Source organism: Podospora pseudoanserina, chromosome 4, assembly GCF_035222485.1.
Source record: "Podospora pseudoanserina strain CBS 124.78 chromosome 4, whole genome shotgun sequence".
Classification (NCBI taxonomy): Eukaryota; Fungi; Ascomycota; class Sordariomycetes; order Sordariales; family Podosporaceae; genus Podospora; species Podospora pseudoanserina.
The window spans coordinates 712,716-738,815 of record NC_085923.1 but is presented as its reverse complement, the minus strand read 5'-3'; the positions used below and the strand labels follow the sequence as shown (position 1 = coordinate 738,815).

Below are 26,100 nucleotides of genomic sequence, written 5' to 3'. Positions count from 1 at the left end.
GGTTTATTTCATGATCCTCGGCGGTTGCTGTAGGCATTAGCAGAAGGCTGGCTCCCTATCAGCAGCATTTTGGAAGTCAAATATTGCGGGATTTTCATGACTTGTTTTTCCTTGGAAATACACATCATCTACCTCCTCCATGATGTCGCGGATGGCTCAGCTATACTCGGCTCTGTCTCTGCCGTACTGATGCTGCATGTGGTCGATCACGGGGGCTGATGAACAGTAGCCTCCCTACGTGGAAGCACCTACCCGCGTCCATCCCGCGCTTTTCCACAGCAAAGGTGCCGTCTACATCAGAGGAGCCCGCCGCTCCCACCACTTCGTCATTGCTCCGTTTGTCCCATCCTTCTCATCCCATCCATACCGCCATCAACATGGCATCCATAAATCCGTTGCAAAAGCTCTCCATTTTCCAGCACAACACCACCAGCCCTGTCGACAGCAAGGCGATGAATGATGCCTTTGCATTGTTCTCATTGTTACCTGCAGAACTGCGGGTCAAAATTTGGAGGACCTCTCTCCAACGCCAACGAATCATCCAGGTGGTGCTCACACCACTCCACGAAGCCAAAAGCCGCTACGCCATCGAGAGCAACATCGACACGCCAAATGGCGAGGAGTTCATCGCTGAAGTTGGCGGTGTCAAAACCATCAGCAAGCTGATGCGCGTCAACAGCGAAGCTAGGCACGAAGCACTGCTGTTCTATCGCGTACACCTTCCTTGCAGATTCATCAAACCCTGGGAGATCAAAGCCCAACCAGTCGCCCACCCCCGTGGGGTCCTTTACTTCAACCCTGAACACGACTTCCTCCACATTTTCCACACCAAAGGCAACGACGGGGAGAACCCGGCTTCTCTTGTGACGCCGTCGAATTTCCTCTACCATCTCAAAACAACTCATGACCGCCGACATGTCGGCTTGCTCAACCTCGCACTTGACAGAGACCCAGCAAAGGCGGACTGGAGGGCCGGCGCAGTGCGGTTTGACGCCTCTTTTGAGGCGTCCAAGCTTGTTCCAAAAGTCAGGAAGGCCTTGAAACAAACACTTGCCCAACTGAGGGAGGTTTTCTTCGTTTTCCGCACGCCTGTCGTCCGAGATGGCGGCCAGCCTGACGAGGATCAGCTCGGATTGCTTCATGGTAGCCCTCTGCCCATCTGGTCAGCGTCCCCTGGCTTTGACCGTATCGCCCACGATCCGCGCCCTGGTGTCCTTGATGCTCTGAGAGAGAACGCAAGCTTCTACTGGTTCGGTCTCGACAGCACGCTCAACGACTGGAATCGCCTTCTCGATGTGCTCGGGGTGCCGTCATTGGGGTCGAACCCGCCTCCCCGGACTCGGTATTCGTGCGGCTTGACATACTCGGTCGACAGCGCTCTGACGTGGGAGTCTTTTGTGAGGGAGGCAGTGCCAAAGCCGCAGAACTACGTGTTTGATGTCGAGACGGCGCAGAACTATCTCAGTTTGCAGCAGAAGAGAGCTGGGGGTGCGAGTGCTGCTGGGTGGATGCCGACGTTCGGGTTCTGGTTGTTCCGGTTGCCCGAGGGGATTGAGCATATCTCTCGGTTTCGCAACAGTTATCATGATGATCAGGGCCGTCTGCTGCTGCGTCAGCCTATGCCGGACCTGACAAAGGTTTGGCCGGAGCTGCTGGTTTCGAATTTGTAGCGGTAAGCTGTGAGCTGGGTGAAGCCGAGCACGTCTTACATTATTGCTCAGTTTGTTCAATTCGCGAGAACATCACAGTTCCAAACCAAATTTAGACCTTGGTGTGTTAGTCATACGTGTTGATTGAATGACGTCTGATGTGACACCTGATAAGGTTAGGGTTAGGTTCTGATTTCAAGTCTGATGGATGTCTTGTTGAAGGTGGCGGTAAACTTTCGCCCGTTATGATCTTTTCCCGCAACGCTTCTCCAACTCCGTTATCGACGCTTGTCCGCCCTCATCGAGCGCACCCTCGGCTGTCAAGCATTCATCATGGCCCGTCTTAAGTCAAGAGCTACGGGCTGCCAGGCTCTCATGACCTGGACTCGATTTTCCCTGCCGCCCAAAACAGTTTTGGCCAACATGGTTTACAACCGACAGCGATGTAACAACCCCGAAGACAGAAAAAGACAGGTCTGAGTTTCCTGTGCGATATGGCGCTGCGAGCAAGTTTTATCCTTTTTGTTATTCCGGCACCTACCTGTTGCCATATGTGGGCCTTGAACTTAGCCCGAGCAGGTATTCGAACCGCCTCCAGGTGCCGTGGTTTCGTCATCTGTGTGGTTTCCATGGTTGCGGCTGGCGGGCTACTCTAAACTTAATCCAAGCCAAAGGGAAAGCCAAAGAGCAACTATTGTGGTCTCTCCGGATTGGGGCTTGTATTTCACACACTTTTTGTAGCTTCTCTTTTCCCTGTTAAAATCTCACCATTCGTCACTTTTCTCACCACCTTTTCCCTCACTTTGCGCGCCAGTGAATCATTGCCGCTGTCCCACAGCCATTCATGTTGCAGAAAGCCCGGACTACGCCGAGCATGTCAGTCAACACTGGAGGTATGCGCGCAGCAAACCATTTCAACAGCTTCTGTGACGCCACGATTGAGTTCCACCTCGATCAGAGAGCCTGCCTCGAAGGAAGGATCGAATGGCAGCGGTGTCGAATAGATGCCCTGGAGGAAGAAAACATGTAAACGCAACGGATGTACGAATCCGGCACGGATAAGAGGTGGATGCACATCATCGTCGGCATGTATGTTACGGGATTCAAGACTCCCCATTCATTCCTCTGCGTGTCTTCATCTCAAGTGGAAAGAGCTAGCTGATATAAGGTAAGTATAGCCACGTTCACTCTGGAAAGCTCAGAGAGGAAAAACAAGAGAAGGATTACGACGAGGGAGAGATGAGTAGGTGGAAGGAGTTGAGAGGCCTGTGATTGGAACTGCTGGGACCGGGCGGCTGCGTACCTTAGTAGCTAAGGTATGATGGATAGGCTCAGGTGATTTGCTGGCGATTTACAAGCTCAGCTTCTTTCGGGAGTGATATCAATCCGTGCTGTTTGGGGCCTAGACGACATGCAGGATACCTGGTATCCAGGGTGAAGCGGTTGCAATCCTGTCGGTGATGTGTTGGGTGCTAGTGGTGCAACTTTGTGCCTTGGCTCAGGTATTTCTGTGATACGTTGGCCGACAGAAACATGTCCCAGCGACCCACGATGTTTTGATTGATACCATCGAGGTTGAATTCGAGGTGATCAGTCCTCTTGATTTGCTTGGTCGACACATCTCATTCGAGCACTCACATAGCCATGAGGCCATTCAGAGATTCAATCACAACCACCATGCCAAGGCAGTGTGTCGCACCAACATCGAACGCGCCTCACTCGATAGCGCCGTTCCCCGGCCTTGGCATCACCCCCTTGCCCGTCTCTTCAGGAATGGTAAGCAGCAAGGGTTCAATGCGAGCTTTCTTGGCTTTTAAACAAGACAAAATAACTCCCATTCCTACCCCATCTTTTCCTCTCTCCACTCTCACCTTCTCTCTTGTCTCTCAGCCTACCGGGCACCCTTCAAAATGGCCACCCCGACAACCTACGCCCAGTTCACGCCCCCGGCATCATGCGGCATCGGCAAGGACCTCTACGCAGTAGAAAAGACCTGCTGGGTGTATGACCCCCGCCCCTCACCCACCTTCACAGTCAGTCCCCCAAAAGTGCCCGAGTGCACCGCCGTCCAGCTGGGAGACCCCTACGACAAATACAACCCAGACTGCTACGCCGCCTGGTCCTTCCGCCCCGGCGGCGCCACCGGCGTGAGCTACGTCGGCTGCCCAGTCAGCTATACCGTCGCCACCTCCACAACCTGGCACCCGTTTTGGAGGACAGTCGACGGCACAAGCACCCGCGCGATCGACGTCGTGGAGAAAATCGTCCACTGCTGTCCTGAAGGTGACGTCAAGTTCACGTACTTTGACGAAGGGGGTAGAAGCAGCACGTTTGTGCACGAGGGGATCACCTGGAGGGCAGATGCGTATCTCATGCCGCGGTGCAGGGGGACCATGAGGGGGGGGAGGAGGACGGTCACCTTGACCGAGTACACCGATACTCAGGGGTGGGAGAAGAAGAAGCGGGACGTGGGGTTGCGGACGGAGGTGTGGGAGGGGGGTAAGGAGGTTTGGGCTGGGGAGGAGAGTTATTCCGCGACTTACTTTGCGGATGGGTACACTTGTTATGGGAATTGTACAAAGTATTGGCTGGAGAGCTATACCTCTCCGGTTTATGTGCCCACGACCAAGGTGGAGGAGAGTGAGGTGGTCACGACGACCACTCCGGATAGGGATGACGCTACTACTACTGCTGCTGGTGGCGGCACTGTCACTGTGACGATTCCTCCTACTACTGGGCCGGGGACTGGTGGGTTGTTACCGACTCCTACACAATCTAATCAGGTACCCGTGCCTGCGGGCGGAGTGGTGGGTAGGGGCAGCGTGAGAGCTGGGCTGTTGGTGGGTTTGATGGGGGTTGTTGCTGGTCTTGTGATGTAGGAAACGGTGTGGATAAAGGAGGCGCCTTCCAAGACCCTTCGTAATCATTGATCGGAGGCTGACGCCGCTACCCAACAACTTGAGATGGTATCAGAGTTCTTTCGTTTGTTATGATAAGGCATTATACATTGTATTTCATGGTGCTTTATGGTCTGTGCTGCTGGTACACCGCAGGGAGCTCAACGGGGTCTGTGTTCTGTGCGCCATGGTGATGCGCCGGCAACTCCTGAGGGCCCCAGCCAGCGTTGTTGTAATGTGTCCATGTCGCCACTTTGTGGTCCGCTGATTTCTGATCGACATGTTCAGGGGTAGAAATGGTATGCGGCTTGGAACTTGGAATAGCAGATTAGTTGCGGTTTCGTCTCAGTAGTCAGACTATGGCAATGCCTGACGCACATAGCAGTGCGAAGGAGCCTATCACGCCGCCTACAATGGCACCAGTGTTGTTTGGCTGGGTGTTCCCGTCACTTTTAGTGTTAGACTGGCTCGTCCTTTCATTTGAAGAGGTCGGAAACCCCGGATCGGAAGTCAACAAGTCAACCAGCGTAGGGAGGATAGCGGAGCTAGCCGACGTCGACGTATCTTGAAGCAGTCTAGTCATAGACATAGTCGAAATGGTAGTGGTTTCACCTCTTTTCGTGAACGCGAAATAGTTGTCGGTACTGGGACCCTTCCCGCATGCAAGATAGGTAAATGGACCAACGTTGTTGGGGAGAGTAAGCAGCGCTGTAGAGCAAAATGGCGCCAAGGCACCAGAGCTACATCAACGAAATCGTTAGCTCTGTGTAGGGCAAAAGCAGTGCAGGCAGAACAAACCAAGTAAATGTTGTCAGAGCAGCGTTGGTAAACCCGCATCCTCCAGAACAGCCATGCTTGTCAACACAGCTGCCTGCCAGGCCGCAGTCAGTGGCTGAGATGACAGAGGTCGGACAGAAACCCCAGAGGTCGTGGATCAAATCGACGCGGCAATCGAAACCAATGTTGGCTGTCCGAATGCTCGAGGGGTTGCTTGTTGAGAAAAGGGTGAAGTATTTGGTGACCAGAACGGTTCCCTGCCTTTTCTGCTGGATGAGGGTTGTTGCATTTGTGTGGTGTGAGAAGAACGACGCTTGGCTTAACCCGTTGAAAGCGTGAAAGCAAAGTATGGACAGAAGAGGGATGGCCATTGCAAAGGAGGCTGTAGATTTGACAAAGAAAACATGATGAGAAAAGGAGGGGTAGGTGGATAGGCAAAGTAGGTATTAGAGGCGGCGACGAAAGATTGGTGAAGATTTGTATAGGTACCCGAACGGCGATGTTCAACCAACGATGATCATCTACATCTGTCTGATGTTGGCGAAGGTCTCGAGCGTCTACTTGCATCTTGACCTCCTGGCACAAGGATAGGCCTGTGGTCGAGTCATGTGTTGGGTGTAACCCTTGACGTCTCAGCAAATCAGGGGACGTTCTAAATCCCGACAGAATGGTACCGGCGTTTAGCTGTGACATCCACCTCAACACAGGGGAAATCTTGCCATTGCTTATATCTCGCTCGGAGTCAGTGCAAACGAGAAGCGGGGCATATGCACAAAGGCGCCTTTCCCCATTGCTTTTGAACAGTCAGTTGCGACCTCTTCCCCTTCTGCCCAAAAAAATGCTTCGACATTCCACCCACAGTTCGGACATGACGCGGCGAGCTCTCATCTTCATCTTGCCCGCAGGCGGGCTATTGCTTTTGGCCCTCACTCTTTGGCTCGGCCGAGAGCAGATATCAAGCATACCGCGTCCGTCCTTATGGCGCCCTTCAAAGACGATTTCAACGCTTCCAATGGAGCCAGCATCGGCCTCAAGCTCCGCCACATCAGTTCCAACAGCGGCAACAATAACCACTGCAACACCACAAGCCTCTGACATTCTACCACAAGAATCAAAAGCGGCCTACGTCGACGCCATCATGAACCCAGAAGCTACAACCTTACCTCGACTGCATTGCCCCCAACCCGACACATCACGCTACGATTATCTCGTCGCACCGGAAAACGCAGAGACAGGCTCAATCCGATACTTCATAGCACTCGATCTTCGACAATGTGCATCGCTTCTTCCCCGACTCTTGGGGAGCGTCATCGAGGCAATTCGATTTCTAGGTCCACAAACCTGCGCCTTGTCCATCATCGAGGGGAATTCGGACGACGGTACCGGGGAGGTCCTGGCTGCCTTACGACCCGAGTTGGATGCTTTGACAACCACCTATTACTTCAAGACGAGCAACATCAACCCAAAAAAGGGGGACCGAATCCAAAAGCTTGCTCAACTGAGGAATATGGCTCTTCAGCCGCTGGTAGACGACACCGAGGCCGTCAAGTTCTCCGCTAAGAACACAACCATTGTCTTTTTGAACGATGTGGCAATCTGTTTGGAAGATATTCTTGAGCTCTTACATCAGAAGCGCATACTCGGTGCCGACATGATGTGCGCTATGGACTGGACCTATGTTGGCCCAGACCCAACATTTTACGATGTTTGGATAGCGCGAGGGATGAACGGAGACTCCTTCTTTGAGATTCCGCCAGATGGAAATTGGAACTCGGCCTGGAATCTCTTTTGGAACAATCCAAGCGCCCAGCAACGTTTGCTTTCGCACCAACCATTTCAGGTGTTTTCCTGCTGGAACGGAGCCGCGGCGTTTACAGCGACACCCATCATGGATCGAACCATTGCATTTCGAGCCCATAGGGAGGGCGAATGTCTTCAGGGTGAGCCACAGTTGCTCTGCAAAGACATGTGGTTCCACGGCTACGGAAAGATTGCTGTTGTTCCTGCCGTCAACCTCGAGTACTCGAACGAGGATGGCAAACGGATCAAAGAGGCAAAAGGCTATGTTTCCCGCTGGGCCAGCACGCCTGGACACCGGGACGAAACTATCGAGTGGCAACTTGAACCACCTGAGAAGGTCAAGTGCATACCAAAGTACGAGAACCAGTTCTTTGAAGCCTGGAACTCGACACAGGCTGGAACCTGATTTTCTTTCAACACGAGACCTGATTCCTTGGCATGGATTGTGGCTCGTTCCTGCAGGGGCCGTGTTTGCGGGTCTCTGACAGGCTCCGTGCAACACCAGCGAGTTCATGATTCGCCAACCAAAGGATTGGTAAATTATGCCCAGGCAGCAGCTAGCAGAGTGCCCACAGGATTTAATGCAAAGGTGCAATTTAAACATCAGGTCCTTTTGAACCCCTAGCTCCCGACGCCGCGGCTCCTCGATTCTCACCATCATCGAAATGGCAGAAATGGCTGAGACGACGACCGACCCGGCGACGGGGTCAGTACCAACGCCAACACCTACAGCAGCACCCGCAGCAGCATCTACAACAGTACCTGCACCAGTGCCGCCACAAGCATCGGACCCCGCACAGTCAACACCACATTTTGCTCCAGGCCATTTCGTGCCTGCTCCGCTGAACGCGCCGCCACAATATGTGTCGCCGAGATCTTATCGGATCACCAAGTTGGCTGGCAGGATATTTTCGATTGTTTGCTGCATCGTCGCCATAGGTCTTTCGGCCGGCCTGATGGCTGATTCAAGAACTGATGGCGTTTATGGCTTTTACGGCATCATCATCATACCGTCGGTGAGCTGGATCTGATGCCCATGTCGACAACATTGACACGTACTGACAGCTCACAGACCGTCGTCTGCATGGTTTGGGACGTTGCCGAAATCATCTGCATCATGAAGCGTGAGGGCAACAGGGGCATCCACCCCGGCGCCATTGTTGGTGTCGACCTGATCCTCTGGCTTGGCCTGGTCTTTTTGACCCTCTTGACCGTTACACTCTCGGCGACACATGCAGAACGGCACATTGAGGGGTATTACGAAACCTGGGACTCTGAAACTAGGAGGTGGACATCGTCTATCGACCTCGATTCGCCCGAAATGAGGGCTCTTGTGAGAAAAATTAGTGGACTCTCACAGACATTATCTGCCTTTGTTGTCTTCTTGACGTAAGTTTATTCATCCTTGCCGTTGGTGTTTGAGGGATGCATCACTTCTGACAAGACACATGGAATGTAGTCTGACGCACCTTGGTCTTTTTATCATTGGGTGTATCGAGACGAATTATCGAAACAGGCGGCCGAGGATTGTCTATGTGATGGCACCGCCTCCAGCGAATGCATACGCCCCTGCCGCTCCTCCGGGCGTGTTGCCTGCACCGTATGGAGCTCCGATGATGCGAACTCCTCCTCAGGTGATACCTATGATGCCAATCCAGCCTGTGCCCATGCATGTGCCTGTCCGGGAGACAAAGCCGGTTGTTGCGCAGCAGGAGAGATATGCTTGAGAGGGGTTTATGTGGTGTTTACGGGGTAGATTAATCGTAATGTTTAGTGGTTTTGTGTTGGAATAAATCAGCTTAATGTCTGCAGTCCCGTGGTGGTCACTAAGGTAGCTATCCACATTTGCGGTATCTCCAGTGGTCAGTACGCCTTCGGCGTCAGGGGGCATCTCCTTGAGCGCATGCATGTGACTGGTGAGTACGATTGGGAATACTCCCTCGCATTGCGTGATTTTTTAATATCTCCACGGGAGACTCGCCATGTTGTATATCTGAACTTAAAGGGTGGTACCTAGTCTTGTTGATCTTGCCTTTACGTACTTGGCTCACGGTGTCTGGTACTGATCAATGCTGGCCCCTTGCGTTTATATGTACCCATCTATCTACCTGGTTCCTAATATTACACGAAAAGACTCTCGCAGAGATCATTCACCCAGCTATTCCCTGACAGCCCAGTGGCAGTGTCAGAGCCTACAGCTTGATCGGGAGAATGGTCCCCGAAAGAGCCCACGTTTCCGCCTACGGCTCCCCTTGGGCGCGATTCGTTTCGGAACTATGCTGACATCATCCATTCCCCCATGGGGAGGCCACATGCCATGTTCTGAGGCAATGGTGCTTCCCGGGACCAATCCACATCACGGCACCAGAACACCGCATGTGGCCTCCCCACAGACGAATGTCAGAGTAACCAAGGGGACAACCGTGGCCTGCAAATGATGCAGCCTGTTCCGAAACTTCGCGTCGAGTGAGACCCAAAGAGAGCCATAGGCGAAAACGCGTGGTTGTCCCCTGTCCCGCCAAAACCTTACTGATCCATGTGTGCCCAAGTTCTGTCCTCGTGTGTTCTTTTTTTTTTTTATATATATCAATTTTCTTCGTGTTGTTTCTTGAGATGCCGATGATAGTTGTCTTTTCTCGTGAACCTCTTTACACACCACTGACAGTGAAACTTCCTCTCGCCTCCATGCTTGACCGTCTGGAGATGCCGCTCGCGGTCCAATCTAAGACTGAAACGCTCATTGCAACCAGACACTGGACACGCGAAACGCCTTTCATGGTATCTCTTGTGTTTTTTCGCGGTGGAGGTACGCCTGAAGCAGCTGGGCTGTTTACGTTTCTCTTCCAGCGGTGCTGCTGATCGACAGTTGCTCTCATCCGAATTGGTCCAGGTGGACGAGGAGGCAGGGCTCAATAGAGTGGGTGATGGTGGCGTTGATTGGCTGTCTGTCGTGTTGAGTATTTGGCTCACCATGACATCAAGCTCCGCGGCCTGAGATTCCGGAAGCTGAGGAAACTCTGCAAGCCCAGGCAATCCAACATTGAAGCCAATGTAGTCGGTCGGTGAGAAAATACTCGCTTCGCCGTTGATATAACCACCGTTCCTGACTGCTCCAAATACACCCTCCACCCCTCCATCTCCCATCCCCAAGGGCCAGAAACCAAACCCAACTCCATTCCACTCCTCACCCAAGCGACCTGGAAGCGAGAAATCTTCAACGAGAGGGCACGAGCCAGACGATGCATGGAAATCCAAGGGTCCCGAAAACAAGGATTCACCAGCACCGCACCAACCGCATACCTCGCCTTGAAGAAACCCCGCATCGTGATCACTAATACATTGCTGCGAGATTTGTTGAGCGCGGGGACTCGGCGCGTCCCCGCCGGCGCGGGCTTAACTTTGTTGAGACCGACCTGTCTTCTCAGTCAGTATGCAGCATCCAGTGATGCAAGAGTTGTTTGTTAGAGACGCACCTCTGAATGACCGGCAAGTCAATCCTCGTGAGCCTCAACGGCTTGAAGTTGTGTCCGGGGGACGTCAAGGTTTGTTGTCTGACTCTTTGGCTGTTCGTTCGTTGGGTGGGACAAACAGCTGCCTTAAGTACCCGGAGTCCCCTTATCGAAACGAAATCAGAATCAGGTGGGTGACTTCGTATTATCTGGGAGGCATGCCTGCATGTGCAGATATGCCTCTTAAGCAGTTTCTAATTGGCTTCCAGTATGCATGGTACCTTTCTTGCGGCCAAGTGTCTCCAATAGGCTTCGTGCTCCCCGCTGTCTTGTTGATAGGGGCGGCACACTCTGTGTCTGACTGGACAACAGGTATCAGATGAGTGATGCCTCTCATGTCGCGAAGGGAGGCATCATTTTGCTGGGCAGAACAGACGTTGAACTTTAGGAGATTTCCCGCCCTAAACTTGAGGTGTTTTGACGAAGAAAATAGATCCACTCCATTGGCCGAAAACAAAACCAGAAACAACAGGGCGGACAAAAAACAAAGTGATGACGTCATATTTCCTCACCATATTGATCTGCTGCTGGGAGGAAGGGCAGGTGGAACTCAATTGCTAGCAAGGCACTTATTTGCCTTTCATCATCGCCTCCATTGGCGCGTCATTCATTGTGTTTTAAAGCAGCTGTCGATTTGGACCAATCTTCCACCTGACTTCCCCCCCCCCATCATCAACACAACAAAACATCAAACCATCACGATATCAACAACGACTTAAATCACAGCAACTACATCTACCTACATCACAATACTTCCTCAACAGCACACATCACCATGTCAGCCGCCAGATCTCTCACCACCCTCCCCGGTGTCCTCAGATCCCGCCTTCCTCAACGAACCATCCTCCCCGCCTGCCGCCAACAAGTCCGCCATGTCAACACCGACCGCGAAGAGCTAGGCGGAGTCGGGGGCTCAGAACCCCCAAGCCCAAAGAAGAACCCCGTCAATTGGTATGTAATTCGCTTTATTCACCGTCACTACTCTCTCTCTCTCTTTAACACCTTATTTACAGGAGAGCCGGAACCATCACTGGTGTCGGAGTAGGAATTGCCTGCGGGTTGATGCTCTGGTCCAAGAAGAAGGACGCCAAGATATAAATCCACCGCTGCATGTGTCATCATCACTCAGGCGCTCTGAGCTGAAGCCAAAAGTTGCATAATATCATGTCCATACAAGGAATTGGCCTGCGCCGCCTTGACGACCTCGTCAGAGATTGGTAGGCGCTTGCCTCGCTTCTCGAGAAGCAGGAGCATAATCTCATATCCGTTTCCTCCATTCTCTGCCGCGGCCTTGACCACGTTTTCAGATATTGCCAGGTCTTTGTCTCGCGCGAAAAGAAAGCGCATGATATCATGACCATGCCGGGGGTTTCCCGCTGCTTCTGTCACCATCCCGTCTGAAATTTGTAGACTTTTTCGTTGCTGGAGGAGAACTTTCACGGTCTCGTATCCGCATCGAGTATTTCCCGCCGCGGTCTCGACCACGCGTTCAGAAATTGGGAGGTTGTCTCCGCGCTGTTCAAAGAAAAGACGGAGGATTTGATGTCCAGACCAATAGTTACCTGCGGCCGCCACAACCGCTTCTTCCGAGATGACAAGCCCCCACCCCCGTTGCTCAAAGAGAAGACTCATGATTTGACATCCCTTGTCAGTGTTCCCTGCGGCGGCTACGACTACCTGTTCCGAAACCGGGAGGGATTCCCCTCGCTTTTGGAAAAGGAGCTGTAGGATTGGGTACCCCAATCGTGAATTTGCCGCCGCAGCCCGGACTATGGATTCTGTTATGGGGAGTTTGTCGCCGCGTTTTTGGAAGAGAAGTTGCATGATTTGGATCGGTTCGCCGGTTGGGCATGAGACGACGGATTGGAGGAGTTGTTCAGAGATGGGGACTTTGGGGCTGCATTGGGAGATGAGATGTTGCAGGGCTGGGGACATGTTGCCGTTGTAGTGGAGGGAGCGGACGAAACGGTCCTCTAGGAGGGCTGCTGTGTCGTGTAGTCTTTTTGTTTCGGTTGAGGGGTCTTCGTGGTAGGATGGTGTTATGGTGAGTAGTTCGGTGGATTGTTCTGCCTCGTCATAATAGCTGTTGTTTGAACTCCCTGGGGGGATTGTGAACGTGAGGGCGATATTGGATAGGTGATCCTCTGATGGATTAGATTGTCGATCCGGTTCCCCGGGTGATCCAGACGGTGCCGAGGTTTTGATGACGGTAAAGTGATCCTGGCAGAGTCGAACGATGCTCGGCCTTGCCGCACCCTGCAGATGGCATACGATATCCCCCTCCCGGACCGACTCTGAAAAAGGCGGGAAAGCCCAATCCCATCCATGCTCGCCGTACCCGAGTGACTGCGCGGCCGTGGTGCAGTGGACCCATACGTGCACCTGGCCGTCTCCATGATTGTTATCCTGATCAACAGATGTGATTTGCCCCAAGAAGAGACACTTTCCTGTGATGACTGCCGTGTGGCTTTCCGGCCACGTCTTCACCGTGCATGACGCGCCAAAAATATGCGCAGTGGCCCTTTGGAAAACTTCATGCCACGGCAGGGAGTAATCTGGCTGTAAGGCAGGAGCATCGAGGCCGTCGAGACTTAGGCCGAGCAATGCGTATATCTTGTCGTGCTGGAGGGTGGCTCTGCAGGAGCGGTACATGTCCAGCAACTCGCCCATGGAAAAGACACCCCGTGAATGGAGCTGGTATTTTGGTCGGTATGGTGCGCCGCGGATGAGCTGGACGACGGGGTGGATGATGGGGTGTAGATCAACCGGGAGGAGATGATCCATCCCAGCAAGACCCTGACAGAAGGCGTGCCCGTCTATCTGGACTGATCCACACATTACAACCACCGACCGTGCAACGGCTACTTCCTGGAGGATCTAGAGCCGTTCCCGGCAGGTCCGCAGGTTAGTGTTATGCAATCATTCGTAACCTTTTTCATCGCATGCTTACCCACATCCGGCGAAACCAATCCCTCCGCAATAACACCATCACAGACGTATAATCATCTTCCATCACAGTCAGTCCCTCCCCGCCAGCCTGCCGGATACTCCCCAATGCCTGATCACCATGACCATCCAACGGCAATCCCAACCAGACAATCACCCGTCCGGCCTGCGCGTAAATGGTGCGCATAAGCGGGATCTGCCTCTCCTTCTCCTTGTTATCATCCTGGTTGATACAGACGGCGTCAACCCACAGCACCCGCTCCAGCTGTCGGTCTCGGAGGTGCCAGAGGGCCGCGTGGAGATTTTCTGTCACGGGAAAGGCGCAGTTGTTGAGCGTGATGGAATGGCATCTTGGGCCTGTCCCCCAGACGTATGAGACGGCTTCGTAGAGGTGTCTTTCACCGCTTTGTTTTCCCGAGAGGTTGTAGGTGAACAGCTCGCATTTTATTTGGGTGGTGGTGGGTTCACGTTGTGGTAGCAGTCGGATCACGCGGGTTGTGTTGGGTGTCAGCGGGGTCGCGGAATAGACATCATGAGGCTGGAATTTGGGGTGTGGTTTTGCTTGACGGCGGATGCGGGCTTTCCATTCTGTAAAGTTGGGCATGTTGATGAGACTTTTGTCTGGGAGTTGATGGCGGTGAAAAGTCTTGAATTGATGCCTAAGAGATATTTAGGGGCCCGATTGTCGGGTTAGGGTTATGTACGCTCAAAAGCTCCCTTTCCATGATTATCCACCAGAGCTAAGCTAACATAGGCCACCTAAGATACCACCGTTGTGCACCTCAGTAAGCCACTACCCCATCACTCAAACGCTTTCAGAAGGGTGTATTCCGGCCGACTGTTGGATTCAACGCCAGGGCCAGGTCTTATCTCGCCCGCGTATTCCAGCTGTGATATTAGTTTAGATCACGGCAAGGTCAACAAGCCAGAGGCCAAGTTTTCTTACCGTGCAAAGATATTCCATTTCTCCTGGTGTCCCACGTGGTGCGGGCACGGCGGGGTGGTGAGGGCGGGATTGATCTTCTTTGAACAATGTTGACTTCATGGACTGCTGGATAGTTTCGGACCCTCCGATTCCCAGGTTGGCGAGGGCGGATTGGTGAAGGGACCTCGAATCTGCACCCTGCTTGGACTGTGGGAAGAAGCTGAGCAACAACTTTGACGGAACATTCCCGCCGTCGGCAGGCCCCCAAAATTGTACCGTGTCCACAGTCTCGTAAAACTCGGTCTTGAACTCGGCAACATCAAGGATGCTGCTGTTGTCACCGGGTAGGATCTTGCTGTGGAGCGGGATTTTCCAGAATTGGCAGTTGTCTTGGTGCAGCCAGTTCATGTCTGGCAAGTGATAGACAACAAGAAATGGCATCGAGTTATTAGCTTCGGGCGATGTGAGGCGGTATCTTGCTGCGGAGCTCACATGTCCGGTTGCTAGTACATCAGGGATGTGGATGTTCTCGTACCATGTTTGAAAGACAATAGGAGGCAAAAGTGGAGATAAGGGGCGGGAGTGCACGACGATGATGCCTGGTTTGTGGGACATTTTTTTCTTTTTTCGTTTTCTACCTTAGGTATGGTCAAAGAAAGCTTCCATGGAAAAAGATGGTTTCACTGGTGATGGAGATGACAAGCCTGGACTTTCCCCTCCGAATGTCCGGCGCTTGGGTGTGACAAGGCTGAGAAGCTTGAACTGTGTCATTCTATGGAGTGTGGTACAAATGAAAAGAACCTGTCGACAAAACAATGGGTACCTCGTCTAGAATTCTTTGTGTGAATTTCCGGATGCATCGCGCAGCAAGGGGTGGTGGTCTTTGCACAAGGTGCTTCTTTGTACTGAGTGCTTGGGATATATACATCGAGAAGGTCTATCATAACAAATTTTGCTACTTGCTTGTGCAGACGAAAGTGACCCATCGCGGGTAGTAAAGGATTTCAGGTGTATATCGAGGCTGCAGCCACAACACCACAAAATGGACCAAGAAGCTCAAGATAATTTCGGAGCACAACTATGGGCGCAGCAGCAGGCGCAACAGGCGCAACAGGCGCAACAGGCACGACAGGCACAACAGGCACAGTATGCACTGCAGGTACAAATGGCACAGCAACACCCGCCCATACTGTACCCAGGTGGTCGGCCACCCGTATGGATAACAAACGGCATCGGCAGGCCGATACCGGCAGGGCACATGTACCAGAGATATAGAGGGGGGCCAGTAAAGGAGGACACAAAACGGCTGTGTCGCTTTGGATTTCAGCAATTCCGAGAGACGGGTCATCGTGTCTCCTTGAACGAAATCGACCTTCCAGCCTATGCAAAGGACATGCCCCCAACCATTTCCTGGCCAGCCACGTACACGGGCCCGAAGCCTTCCACCCTTTACCCGAACATCCTCTGGCGTAAGCCTTTTGAGAAGATTTTTGGCGGTGCCTTCCAGCCGGGAAACACGGCGCCGGCGTTCCTCGAGAATGCGGAAGCGGTGACTGCTCGGCAGGTGATGAAAGATTACCTCCAAACCTACTACAAACTCACCTACGTATCCGTGCTCGGATGGGGGGGGAACGGGCTGGCGTGCCTGTTCCGGCATCACGATGACGAGGGTCGTGAGAACGAGATCGTCGTCAAGACGTCCCTGAGGAGTAGGAACGAGAACATGATCAGGGAGACGAATTTCCAAGACAAGTTCAGGGACGCCACGCATATTGTCCAGCTGGAAGACTTGAACGAGTACCTCAAGCCAGGCGCCATACCTCCTGTTCCGGGTTCGCCGCTGCCTGGGACACATCCCGTCCAGCAGGCGCCGCAGGTGATTCTGCTGGAATATCTTAGCCATGGCAGTCTGGCACAGGTGATATCCAGCTTGCAGCATAGGAAACTCACAGCCCCTAATAGGTTCCTGTGGGAAATCTGGAAATGCAGTAGGTTCGAGACGTGCTTTCTACTCCGGTAATTTTGGTGTTGTGACAGCTAACAAAATGTGTCAAGTGCTGAGGGGATTGCTCGAGTTTGAGTACCCCCCCGATCTATACCCCTATGACGATAATGGCCTTATAGACTGGGCCGACATGGCTCTCCCGGGCGAAAACAATGTCCACTTTGACATTGATCCATCCAACTGTGAGCTGCATCTCGAGGTTTTGTCGGAAACTGATGCACGTGTGCTGACCGGTTTACTTTTAGATATGCTCGGTGACATTTTTGACGGCCATGAAGATGACAACCACCCCACCGTCCCTGTTCTCAAGATGTCGGACTTTGGTTGTTCGACAACCATGGATGACGAACAATTCGAGAACCCGTAAGCCAATCCTGGAACCCAAGGTACATGCTGCGTTGACTGCATAGATTAGCTTACTTTTTGTCACAGGAAAGCAATGTGGAAGTACAGAATGTATGGGAAGTCCATGTTTTATATGCCAGAGCAGTTTACCGAAGAATGGGACTACGTTCCCCAGCTGCCGGGTGAACTGGACACTCGTGTGGCCGCAGGTAAATTCACCTGGAAGTCAAACCTTTTCCAGGCTGCCCAGGTACGTCACTTCACACTGCCCGTTTCCCTGAATAACACCGATGACTAACCCCTTGCCAACTAATCAGTCGCTGGTGTGCATCATGTCTGGAGACTATCCCCAGACGCCGCCCCATCCAACAAAAGTGCCTTGGACGCCGAGCATGACCGGTGTTGACAAAGATGGCAACGACGAGCCGCTGGAAGAGCATTGGTCGTACGGGGCTTACATCTATGGCCTAGAACAACACATTGATGGCCACTTGAAATCAGTACTGGTACGTTGTCTGATGGAAAACCCGGATCACCGCCCAAACTGGAGGGAGTTGTTGGAGGACGCAGACACCGAGTGCGAGAGATACAGGACTGATGGAGATGAAATCGGCGACCACGACAACCGCGACTGGCCTAGAGGCTGGGAAAAAGATGACTGGAAGGCTCAGGTCCCGTGGACAGATGTTCAACTGGAGTCTTGGATCAAGGAGGCAATTCTGGAGCCGCCCGTACTGACCCCAGACCCCGCCGATATGCCTTCACCGCCTGAACTTCCCGCAGTGTGGGAGAGGAGGATGGCGATGAGGAGACAGCACCAGCGTCAAAGGCTCTTCATGCAATGGTTGAACACCCGACAAGCGAATTTACAAGCCCGCGTCAGAGCCATGGGTCAAGAAGAGTACACCAACTACTTCAACGTGTGGTGCAAGCGCCGCGACATGGAAGAGCACATCGAGAAGTGTTACAAGGCCGTGGTCAAGCTCAGGGCCTGGGAAGCCCAGTTCCAGATGCACGAGCTCCTCAGACCGGCAGACCAGCAGGGTAGGGCCTGGGCCGACTGGACGGCGCAGGCGAACGCCATCCACCAAGCCCACCCGTTCATCTCGTTAAAACCCGCCGACCGCGGCCTCTACGTCCGCAACATCCAAATAGCAATCGAAAACTTCCGCAAGATGGAATTCAACACGTTTGTCCGCGAGCAACCCGAAAAGATCAACCGCTGGGTCCAAGGTCAAATCCAACGGCTATCCCAAAACGGGCAGTTTCTCAGCCCCGCCGAGATCACCAACATGACGCTTCAAGCCCAAGCGCAACCTATCTCTATCCCCTTCCCTCAGACCCCGATCAGGAAACGGATCCGTAAGCTACAGCTGCAGGTGTACGGACCACACTGGCACCACGGCCTGATGATCGGGCAGGTAGCTGGTCTCGATCCCTGCCCTGGAATGGTGCCCGTAGGCAACAACCACGACAACTTTGTCGGCCCGCCCAATCTCAGATCTCAGGACGGCCCGTTCACGCCCTGGCAAAGCCAAGCGGAACTAGACAAGCTGGAAGAAATGCGCAAAAAAAACAATATAGTCCTCCCGCCAAAGCAGCAGATCCGAGCCGTGCGGGAAAATCCCCTCAACCAGCAGGAAATGGCGGATATCGACAACATCATCGCTGCGCAGCCACCCGATCCGGTGCAGCAAGCTGCCGATGCCAACGCGGCTGATATTGCGCAGAACTTTCGCGGTCATCCTCCTGGACGTGACCTCCCTGATCCTAATGCTCCCCCGCCGCCACAGGCGGCGGGAGCGAAGAGGAAGGCGGAGGATAATGGTGAGGAGGTGAGGAGGGCTAATCCTATACAGAACCAGGGACAGGTGGGGAACGCCCAGCTTCAGGAGGCGAGGGATACGCTTACTAGGCGGGTTTTTGCTTTGCAACAGATGGGGCAGCAGGTTCAGCAACAGTTTCAGCAGCAGAACCAGACGCAGGCTGGGCCGGCGGGGGGAGCGGCGTCGGCATTGGCGAGGGCAAAGGGGGGGATGCTGGTGTGAGGGGGGGCAGCGGAGGGAGGTGATGTTCAGATGGGGGGACGGATGATGAAAATCATGGTATATAAACGGACGCCCTGGATTATTCCGTGAGTTTTGGTGGATGGTTTTGGTTGTGGAGGGGTTTTTGGGTTTGTTTTTCTCGTTCTTTTGGGGTGTGTATGTACTGAGATTTGATTTGTGCAGGTAGACGTAGGCGTAGAGATAGGATCGCGAGGTGGTTTGCGAGGTTGGCGTGTTGGCCACCTAGGGGTGGGGCGGCGTCCCCCTAGGTGAAATAGGGGTACTTAAGGGGCGTATCGTTGACCCTAACCCTCTCGAATCAATTCACATCTTTCAGCTGAGATATCTGCCTCTCGGAAAGCCACACCAACCGAGGTGGTGTGGCTGCGTGCTTGGCTGCCGGTGCCTTGCGTGAGCCCATCTGCAGTTACTCTGTTCGTTTATCTGCATTTAGATTGCTACTAGCCAGTTTTGTCGTCAGGCTTTGATCGATAACGCATGGATGTTTTTGCCCGACCAATATTCACCTGTTGTTAAGTTCTTGGCCAGCTAGTGAGGAGAGTTTATTTGTAGTAAACGAGAGTTGGGAGCCAGCCTGGTGAGGGGTTGATAACTGGCGCCTTTTTGGCGCGGTTCATGTCCCCCAGGTTCCACAGACTTATCAACAACACCACCCTGAAAGTCTAGATTATACTCCTTTGCTCCGCCCACGTTTCACGTGAGTACCACAATGCGCCTTCTCACTGTTGGTCCCGAAGCCAGGAACACGCAACCTCCTCAGCTAAAAGTCGTCAACTTCAGTGATTGCAGTCTCGACATTCCCGAGTACGCCATCCTCTCTCACACCTGGGATGACTCTACCGAAGTTGCTTTACAACAGTTGCCGCTGTTTCACCGCCATGCTGCTTCCTCTCGGCGGCTGAGACAGGTCAGAATCATCATACCGATACTATTCGCCGCCAGCTTATGGTCACTCCTCTCCTACACGGTCGGTGAAGTCCCACTATATCTAGCTTTTCTGACGACGTGTCTGCTGGTGCTATCCCTGATGCTGGTCTCCTGCTATCTAGCCTTTTACCTCTATTTCGTTTCAACCCAGGACGAACAAGACACCTGTCAGCTCGTCAAGAAGAAGCAGCCGGGCTATTCCAAGATTCTGCAGACGTGCATCAAGGCCCGTTTCGATCATAATGTCCGTTACGCGTGGGTGGACACCTGCTGTATCGACAAGAGCTCCTCCGCCGAGCTCACCAAGTCGATCAATTCCATGTACGATTACTATGCCAAAGCAAAGGTCTGCTTCGTCTACCTCTGCGACTTGGAGCCTGCTGGGGATGACCTGGGAAAAGCCCTCCCCAAATGCAGGTGGTTTACCAGGGGCTGGACCCTCCAGGAGCTGATCGCGCCCAAACACGTCATCTTCTTTGACAGGGAATGGAATGAGCGCGGCACAAAGGCCAGCTTGAGTGAGTTGCTGTCGGAAATCACGGGCATACCGGAGGAGCTATTGAAGGGGGAGACAACGTGTGGTGATTATGCTGTTGCTAGACGCATGAGCTGGGCTTCGAAGAGGCTAACGACAAGGGAGGAGGACATAGCGTACTGTCTGCTTGGGATCTTTGACGTGAGGATGTCGTTGTTGTATGGGGAGGGAATGGGTGCGTTTCAGCGGCTGCAAAAGGTTATTTTGGAGTCGACGGCGGATCGGAGTATTTTCATATGGACCGAGGGCGAAGATGAGCGGAAGGACTGTACCGGAAACGACAGGGGCGGCAACGAGTGTCGTATCAAGGCAGCAGGCAAGCCGCATCCTTGGTCGGCTATTCTTGCAAAGTCTCCGCGGCCGTTTGAATGCGCGAGGAATCTCGAGGTCAGTGTGACTGACTCTATCTATCGCGATTTAAGCATCGGGCCGAGGGGCATCAAGATGGTTGTCAGTCTGGTATATCTCGTCAGCAAGGTCGGCGAGGACGATGGGAACAAGTGTATCCTGGAAGCTTTTAGCTCTTTAAACAGCGAATTTGTTGGTGTGATGGTTCGTAAGATATCCGGTGGCCGGTATGTGAGATACAAACCCTGGAAGCTGGCTTACTTTGGACGAGCACTCACCCGCGAGCCGTGGAACGACATACACAGGACCCTTGTGGAGACTGCAACATTGGCGACCAAATTCGAGACAGTGTTTCCATTCAGTAAGGGCTGCGATCCTGTCGTTGGAAATAGACATAGCGCGTTGAGACTGCGGCTGGATCCGTCCTTGATCGTCAACGAGTGTCGAGCCATGCCTCGAACACATTGGGACATCCACGACAACGTCTTTTTCGGCACCAACGAGACAAGCAAGTCTTGGTGCGGCTTCTTCGTCCACGGGCAGTTGGTCGATACTCCCACCACCTGCATTCCTATCAATTTGTTTGTGGGGTGTATTCGCTGGAATATCAAAAGGCCCTCCATCATTCTGGCAAGCTTGGAAGACCTGGATCCTGGCTTCAGAGTGTTGCTGGAGTATCAGCTGGATAGGCTTGAGTTTGAAAGTTGCCGTAAGGCCGAAGCAGTCATGATGAGTGTATTGGATGGGCGGCTGAGTGGTGCGGCAACTGTGGTGGAAACATGCGCGGTGGACCAGAGTCAAATTCCGAGTTCCAACGGTGGAGGGACGGTCTTTGATAAGCGGAAAATCTTCCAAATCAACGGACCGGCCACCTCTTCACCCGGATGGCATTATCGGGTTCCCTCTACTGGGGAGAAGGTGCGAGTCGAAGTGAATCTCGAGCTGGAGGAGGAGGAGGACGATACTGTCTGTGTCAATCCGGTTACCATGCTGAATCTTCGGTTGAAGCCGCTGGAAGAGGAGAGCACTGTAGAAAGCGTGGGGCTATGGGATAGCTGAGAATGAGCATTCGATCGGCACCTAGTAAGGAATTCATCTGTCTGACAATTGAGGGTGCGGCAACAACACGATGTATCTGGTCCTCCGGCAGCTTATGACTGTATGCCAATCGTCATGATTGCGAAACAACGGCATATTAAGACCTGTTCTATGGTGTGGTTGTAGTGCAGGGACAAGCAGTACTGGCTAAATCCTTCTACCACCAACACCAACATCATGCTGAGATTGATCAATACCCTGCCGGATTTGTTGATAGTTATAGGACTTGCAGACGGGAAGATCACGGTTGCCACCTTCCGCGGAGTCCGCCTGATCTTTACAACAAAAATATAAGTATTTTGCGCACTTGAGCCATACTTCACCACTGGGTCTGAAAGCTCCAAGATACCTAACCCGAAAGATCGCACCGACTTCCCTAGCGGACAGATGAGGATGAGATACGTCGATTTTCTTGCCATGGTCGGGCTGGCCACGGCTCGGAGGGAATACCGCCCAGCATCCCTCAAGATGTCGTGTTCCCAGCTGGTCAGAGACCGCATCGATCCGTAAGACACATTTTCCCTAGCCTCCAAAACGATACTGCTCTGACCTCCACAAAGTCTCGTCAACCCCGGCGTCCTCGGCACCCCCCACATCCACCAAATCGTCGGAGGCAACTCCTTCAACACCACCATGGACCCCCTCACCCACGACCCAGCCACCCTCTCCACCTGCACCACCTGCACCTTCACAGACGACTTCTCCAACTACTGGACCGCCATCATGTACTTCCGCGCCCGCAACAACACCTACCACCGCGTCCCCCAACTCGGCTCCCTCTTCCACGAGTCCGCCCGCGAAGGCGGCATGACAATCTACTACTTTCCCCAATTCATCAACCCCAAACCCGGCACGATCAAAGCCTTTGCCCCGGGCTTCCGCATGCGAGTAGGCCACCCCGATCGCGTCCACCCCGTCAACGAATCCGGACATCCACGACCAGAACACAAACCCACGGCTCTCTACGACGGCATAACCTACACCTGCCTTGAAACCGAAGGAACCCGCTTCACCAACCTCACCTCTTCCTTCCCACCCCACCCCTGCCCCTCCGGAATCCTAACCACCCTCCCCTTCCCCCCCTGCTGGGACGGCAAAAACCTCGACAGCCCCGACCACCAATCCCATGTCTCCTTTGCAGAGGGCGGCACGGTAGGGTACACCCAAGGGGGAAAATGTCCGGCTTCCCATCCGGTGATGATACCGCAAATCATGCTCGAGACACGATGGGACACCACCCTTTTCAACGATCCCGATCTCTGGCCGGAAGAACAAGGGAAACAGCCGTTTTTGTGGAGCTTTGGGGATGGGGTTGGGTATGGACATCATGGGGATTACGTCTTCGGGTGGAGGGGGGATAGTCTGCAGAGGACGTTTGACAGGGTGGATTGCTCCGGGGATCAGATTTGCGGGTTGCCGGTGCAGACGATCGAAAGGGCGAATGGGTGTTTTGGGGAGAGGAGGGTGGTGGAGGGGGTGGATGGGTGGTTGGGGGAGATGCCTGGGGGGGTGGTTGTGAGGGATTGATGGGGTTGTCACTTTGTACCTCAGGATGATGCGGTTGAGAAGGTGAATTTAAGCTGAATAAATATTCGAAGAAATGTCATGGCTATTGAAAATGCCCGATACGCGTCCCATGCATTTGTTTAGACCGGTTGCCATGCCCGCCAAGCCAATCTGTCGTGTCCATTACCATGCATCCCATTATCAATTCCATCATCACATGCCTTTGTGTCCCAAAACGCCCATCCCACGTCATTCACCCACCGTCTTCTCTACCTTCTATCCTTCTGCGCCCTCTTCGCAAACTGCTCAGCCACAAACCCCCCAACCATATTCCCAATAGCATCCAGGTTACTCCCCCTCCTCTGGCCCCCCGTCGGCCTGTTCCTCTCCCTGTCCCGATCCCTCCCCCGGCTCCTATCCCGGCTCCTATCCCTGCTCCTATCCCTCTCATAACTCCTATCCCTCTCATAATCCCTATCCCTCTCATACTCCCTATCCCGTCCCCTCTCCTTATGCATCTTACTGCTCGCCAACCCAGCCGTAAAAGCCGCGGTGGCAACCTTGACCCCCTTAGCCCCAACCCAATCCCCCGGCTGCTTCCTCGCCTGAAACGCCGCCAACCCCCCCGCCTGCACCGCGGCCTGCGCAGCCTTTTGCCACCTCGGGCTCATATGCTGCACCTTTTCCAACCCTGTCACCAAGAACTCCTTTGCCGAAGTCGACTTTGACCTCGTCAACGGCGGCCGTTGTTGTTGACCGTGTGATGTTCGGCCGCGGTGGTGGTCAGGGTTAGGGTTGCTGTTGTTGAGGGGGTGGTCGTGGAAGTAATCTTGGTTTGCGCCACCACCACCGGTACGAGGGCGGGGGGAGTGGTGGTAGTCGTCATTGTAGGGGGGTGGCGAGGGGGTGAATTGTCTTGTTCGGGGAGGGTAGCGGTTTGAGGGTCGCGAGCGACGGGGGGAGGGGGAGCGTTGGCGGGGCATTTGATGAGGAGGAGCAAAACCGTCGTCCCAGGCGTCGATGCGGCGGTTGGGGTTCTCTTCTCGTTGGGGAAAGTCACGACGTCGGGGCATGGTTTGACGGGAAGGTGACTGCGTTGGTTGTTTATATATACCAAGTAAAAGGTTCTTGAATATGTGTAAGGTATGATGCGTTGGCACTTGTGGAGAAAAGGGAGAAAAGTAAACCAAGAGAGGTAGGGGGGTGGGTTTGCAAGTGGCAATAAGTAGGTATGTGCCTGTCACCCTGTGAATGGCCTCAGTCAAAAGCTACCTCGGGCAAAAAAGAGGCAGCTTTGTGGTCGTGCAGAGTTACGTCAAACAACTGGGCACATTTGGGCAATGGGAACAGTCAGTGAAAGGAGCACAAGACAGCTGACAAGAGTGGCAGGACAGGCAGTGTTTGCTAACTCCCATTCGCTGTGTTTTCGTCTCTTTGATCAGACAGGTGCAAAAATGATGGGGGTGGAAAGGCCTCCGCCACGATTTTATCGGCGTTGAGCGGCACCACGGGGTTGGGGCGACCAGCAGACTGGCACTTCACTTTTTGCCCCAGTGACTCGGACGATCCGGCATTCATAGGCTGGCCCAGATGCGTGATTACGCCAGCACACATCACCCGGGCCTATCATGTGCGGTGTGCCTGAAGAGAGCGAGATGGTTGGCCTCCCGGCCCTCTTCATCTCAAGGAAACTACTTCCAGATTCGGCCATTTTTGGGCTTATGTGCAGATATAACCTCAGAGAAGATATAACCTCAGAGAAGTGAAGATCTGACATGGCCGGCAGAAGCGGTGTTGTGTTGGTACATATGGGAGTGATGACGATCATGGCCATTCCGACGTCAAACCCGCTGCCGAGAAAACAGGGGGCCTCCTACGCTAAAACCCCACGCCTATGACGCACCAAGGGTCCTCGGGTTCTAGCTGGGTCCACCGGCATCCACCACCAGCGTGTCCCACAGCAAAACACCCATTGACGCTTGGCACACTCTCACATGCTTGCTAGGTATTCATCAATATTAGAAGCATCCAATAAAACACGCCATTCTATTTACATTCAAGTTTCCAACCGTGATACCCCGTCCACATTAACAACCTTCTCATCATCTCCAGGTTCAAACACGCCCTTCAAAAACCTATACCACCCCCCTCGAGCTCCCTCCTCAATATCACCATCCATATTCCCCAAAACCCACTCCCCCAACCCCGTCACCCCAATCTTGTTGCAGTACTTTTTCCAAACGCCACCTAAACTCATGGTAGACATACCGAGCCTGGTAATGCTGTACCCTCTCCTGGATATCCTCTGGCACCACCCCCTCGGGCCCAGTTACGCCATGCTCGAACGGTGACTTGAGTTCTTCTCACCGGTTGACCATCTCCTCCTTTGTCGGGGTCGTTGCCAGAGAGGTAGTCTGTTAGGTTGACATCGAGGGCGAGCATCCGGAGGTCGATGTTCCAGAGGGGCCCGTCGTCCGGGTTGGAGCGGGGAGGGGGTATTTTGCGGGGGCGGGGGGAGGAAAGGGCAGCCGCGGTTTCTTCCGGTTGGCTGGCCATCTTGGGCTATGTGAAGGTGTAAGAAATGTTTTGATCGTGATAAGACATCAAGGAGAGCGAGCGTTTCGAGCGTGTTTATGTGTTTTATCAGGTAGGTAGAAGGGGGTTGTCGGGAAGACAACAATCTCGCAATGCCTTCCTCATCCTTCTGGTCGTGGTTAGCCCCTTGGCAAGGATATAACCCAAGGCAGCAGCACGGACACTAGCC

At 53.5% G+C, this 26,100-nt stretch overlaps 12 protein-coding genes across 12 annotated transcripts; 8 read left to right on the top strand and 4 right to left on the bottom strand.

Moving 5' to 3' along the window:
• Positions 1–377: 377 nt before the first annotated feature.
• Positions 378–1,670, top strand: QC764_402180 (uncharacterized protein; the record flags this gene model as incomplete). Its single annotated transcript, XM_062946500.1, has 1 exon — positions 378–1,670. One exon carries the CDS (start codon positions 378–380, stop codon positions 1,668–1,670), a length of 1,293 nt encoding a protein of 430 aa, XP_062800105.1.
• A 1,889-nt stretch (positions 1,671–3,559) lies between these two features.
• On the top strand, positions 3,560–4,528 carry QC764_402170 (uncharacterized protein; the record flags this gene model as incomplete). The annotated part of the gene is made up of 1 exon (XM_062946499.1): positions 3,560–4,528. One exon carries the CDS (start codon positions 3,560–3,562, stop codon positions 4,526–4,528), a length of 969 nt encoding a protein of 322 aa, XP_062800104.1.
• A 116-nt stretch (positions 4,529–4,644) lies between these two features.
• QC764_402165 (uncharacterized protein) lies at positions 4,645–6,053 on the bottom strand. Its single transcript, XM_062946498.1, has 2 exons — positions 5,345–6,053; positions 4,645–5,286 (listed from the first exon to the last, which is right to left on the bottom strand). The coding sequence occupies exons 1-2, from the start codon at positions 5,692–5,694 to the stop codon at positions 4,899–4,901; spliced, it is 738 nt and encodes a 245-aa protein (XP_062800103.1). The 5' UTR covers positions 5,695–6,053; the 3' UTR covers positions 4,645–4,898.
• A 408-nt stretch (positions 6,054–6,461) lies between these two features.
• Positions 6,462–7,529, top strand: QC764_402160 (uncharacterized protein; the record flags this gene model as incomplete). Its single annotated transcript, XM_062946497.1, has 1 exon — positions 6,462–7,529. The coding sequence occupies one exon, from the start codon at positions 6,462–6,464 to the stop codon at positions 7,527–7,529; it is 1,068 nt and encodes a 355-aa protein (XP_062800102.1).
• A 259-nt stretch (positions 7,530–7,788) lies between these two features.
• On the top strand, positions 7,789–8,940 carry QC764_402150 (uncharacterized protein; the record flags this gene model as incomplete). Its single annotated transcript, XM_062946496.1, has 3 exons — positions 7,789–8,139; positions 8,196–8,512; positions 8,583–8,940. The coding sequence occupies 3 exons, from the start codon at positions 7,789–7,791 to the stop codon at positions 8,848–8,850; spliced, it is 936 nt and encodes a 311-aa protein (XP_062800101.1). The 3' UTR covers positions 8,851–8,940.
• A 2,064-nt stretch (positions 8,941–11,004) lies between these two features.
• On the top strand, positions 11,005–11,738 carry QC764_0062410 (uncharacterized protein). Its single transcript, XM_062940526.1, has 2 exons — positions 11,005–11,583; positions 11,646–11,738. The coding sequence occupies exons 1-2, from the start codon at positions 11,408–11,410 to the stop codon at positions 11,728–11,730; spliced, it is 261 nt and encodes an 86-aa protein (XP_062800100.1). The 5' UTR covers positions 11,005–11,407; the 3' UTR covers positions 11,731–11,738.
• QC764_402140 (uncharacterized protein) lies at positions 11,586–14,182 on the bottom strand (the record flags this gene model as incomplete). Its single annotated transcript, XM_062946495.1, has 2 exons — positions 11,586–13,509; positions 13,583–14,182. 2 exons carry the CDS (start codon positions 14,180–14,182, stop codon positions 11,758–11,760), a joined length of 2,352 nt encoding a protein of 783 aa, XP_062800099.1. The 3' UTR covers positions 11,586–11,757.
• Positions 14,183–14,379: 197 nt separating this feature from the next.
• QC764_402130 (uncharacterized protein) lies at positions 14,380–15,175 on the bottom strand (the record flags this gene model as incomplete). The annotated part of the gene is made up of 2 exons (XM_062946494.1): positions 14,525–15,175; positions 14,380–14,466 (listed from the first exon to the last, which is right to left on the bottom strand). Exons 1-2 carry the CDS (start codon positions 15,116–15,118, stop codon positions 14,380–14,382), a joined length of 681 nt encoding a protein of 226 aa, XP_062800098.1. The 5' UTR covers positions 15,119–15,175.
• Positions 15,176–15,489: 314 nt separating this feature from the next.
• QC764_402120 (uncharacterized protein) lies at positions 15,490–18,901 on the top strand (the record flags this gene model as incomplete). The annotated part of the gene is made up of 5 exons (XM_062946493.1): positions 15,490–16,491; positions 16,559–16,690; positions 16,754–16,871; positions 16,941–17,103; positions 17,171–18,901. The coding sequence occupies exons 1-5, from the start codon at positions 15,546–15,548 to the stop codon at positions 18,899–18,901; spliced, it is 3,090 nt and encodes a 1,029-aa protein (XP_062800097.1). The 5' UTR covers positions 15,490–15,545.
• A 730-nt stretch (positions 18,902–19,631) lies between these two features.
• On the top strand, positions 19,632–21,791 carry QC764_402100 (uncharacterized protein; the record flags this gene model as incomplete). The annotated part of the gene is made up of 1 exon (XM_062946492.1): positions 19,632–21,791. The coding sequence occupies one exon, from the start codon at positions 19,632–19,634 to the stop codon at positions 21,789–21,791; it is 2,160 nt and encodes a 719-aa protein (XP_062800096.1).
• Positions 21,792–22,217: 426 nt separating this feature from the next.
• QC764_402090 (uncharacterized protein) lies at positions 22,218–23,357 on the top strand (the record flags this gene model as incomplete). The annotated part of the gene is made up of 2 exons (XM_062946491.1): positions 22,218–22,336; positions 22,391–23,357. 2 exons carry the CDS (start codon positions 22,218–22,220, stop codon positions 23,355–23,357), a joined length of 1,086 nt encoding a protein of 361 aa, XP_062800095.1.
• Positions 23,358–23,605: 248 nt separating this feature from the next.
• Positions 23,606–24,409, bottom strand: QC764_402080 (uncharacterized protein; the record flags this gene model as incomplete). Its single annotated transcript, XM_062946490.1, is given in 2 exon segments — positions 23,606–23,768; positions 23,781–24,409. The coding sequence occupies 2 exon segments, from the start codon at positions 24,407–24,409 to the stop codon at positions 23,606–23,608; spliced, it is 792 nt and encodes a 263-aa protein (XP_062800094.1).
• Positions 24,410–26,100: the final 1,691 nt, after the last annotated feature.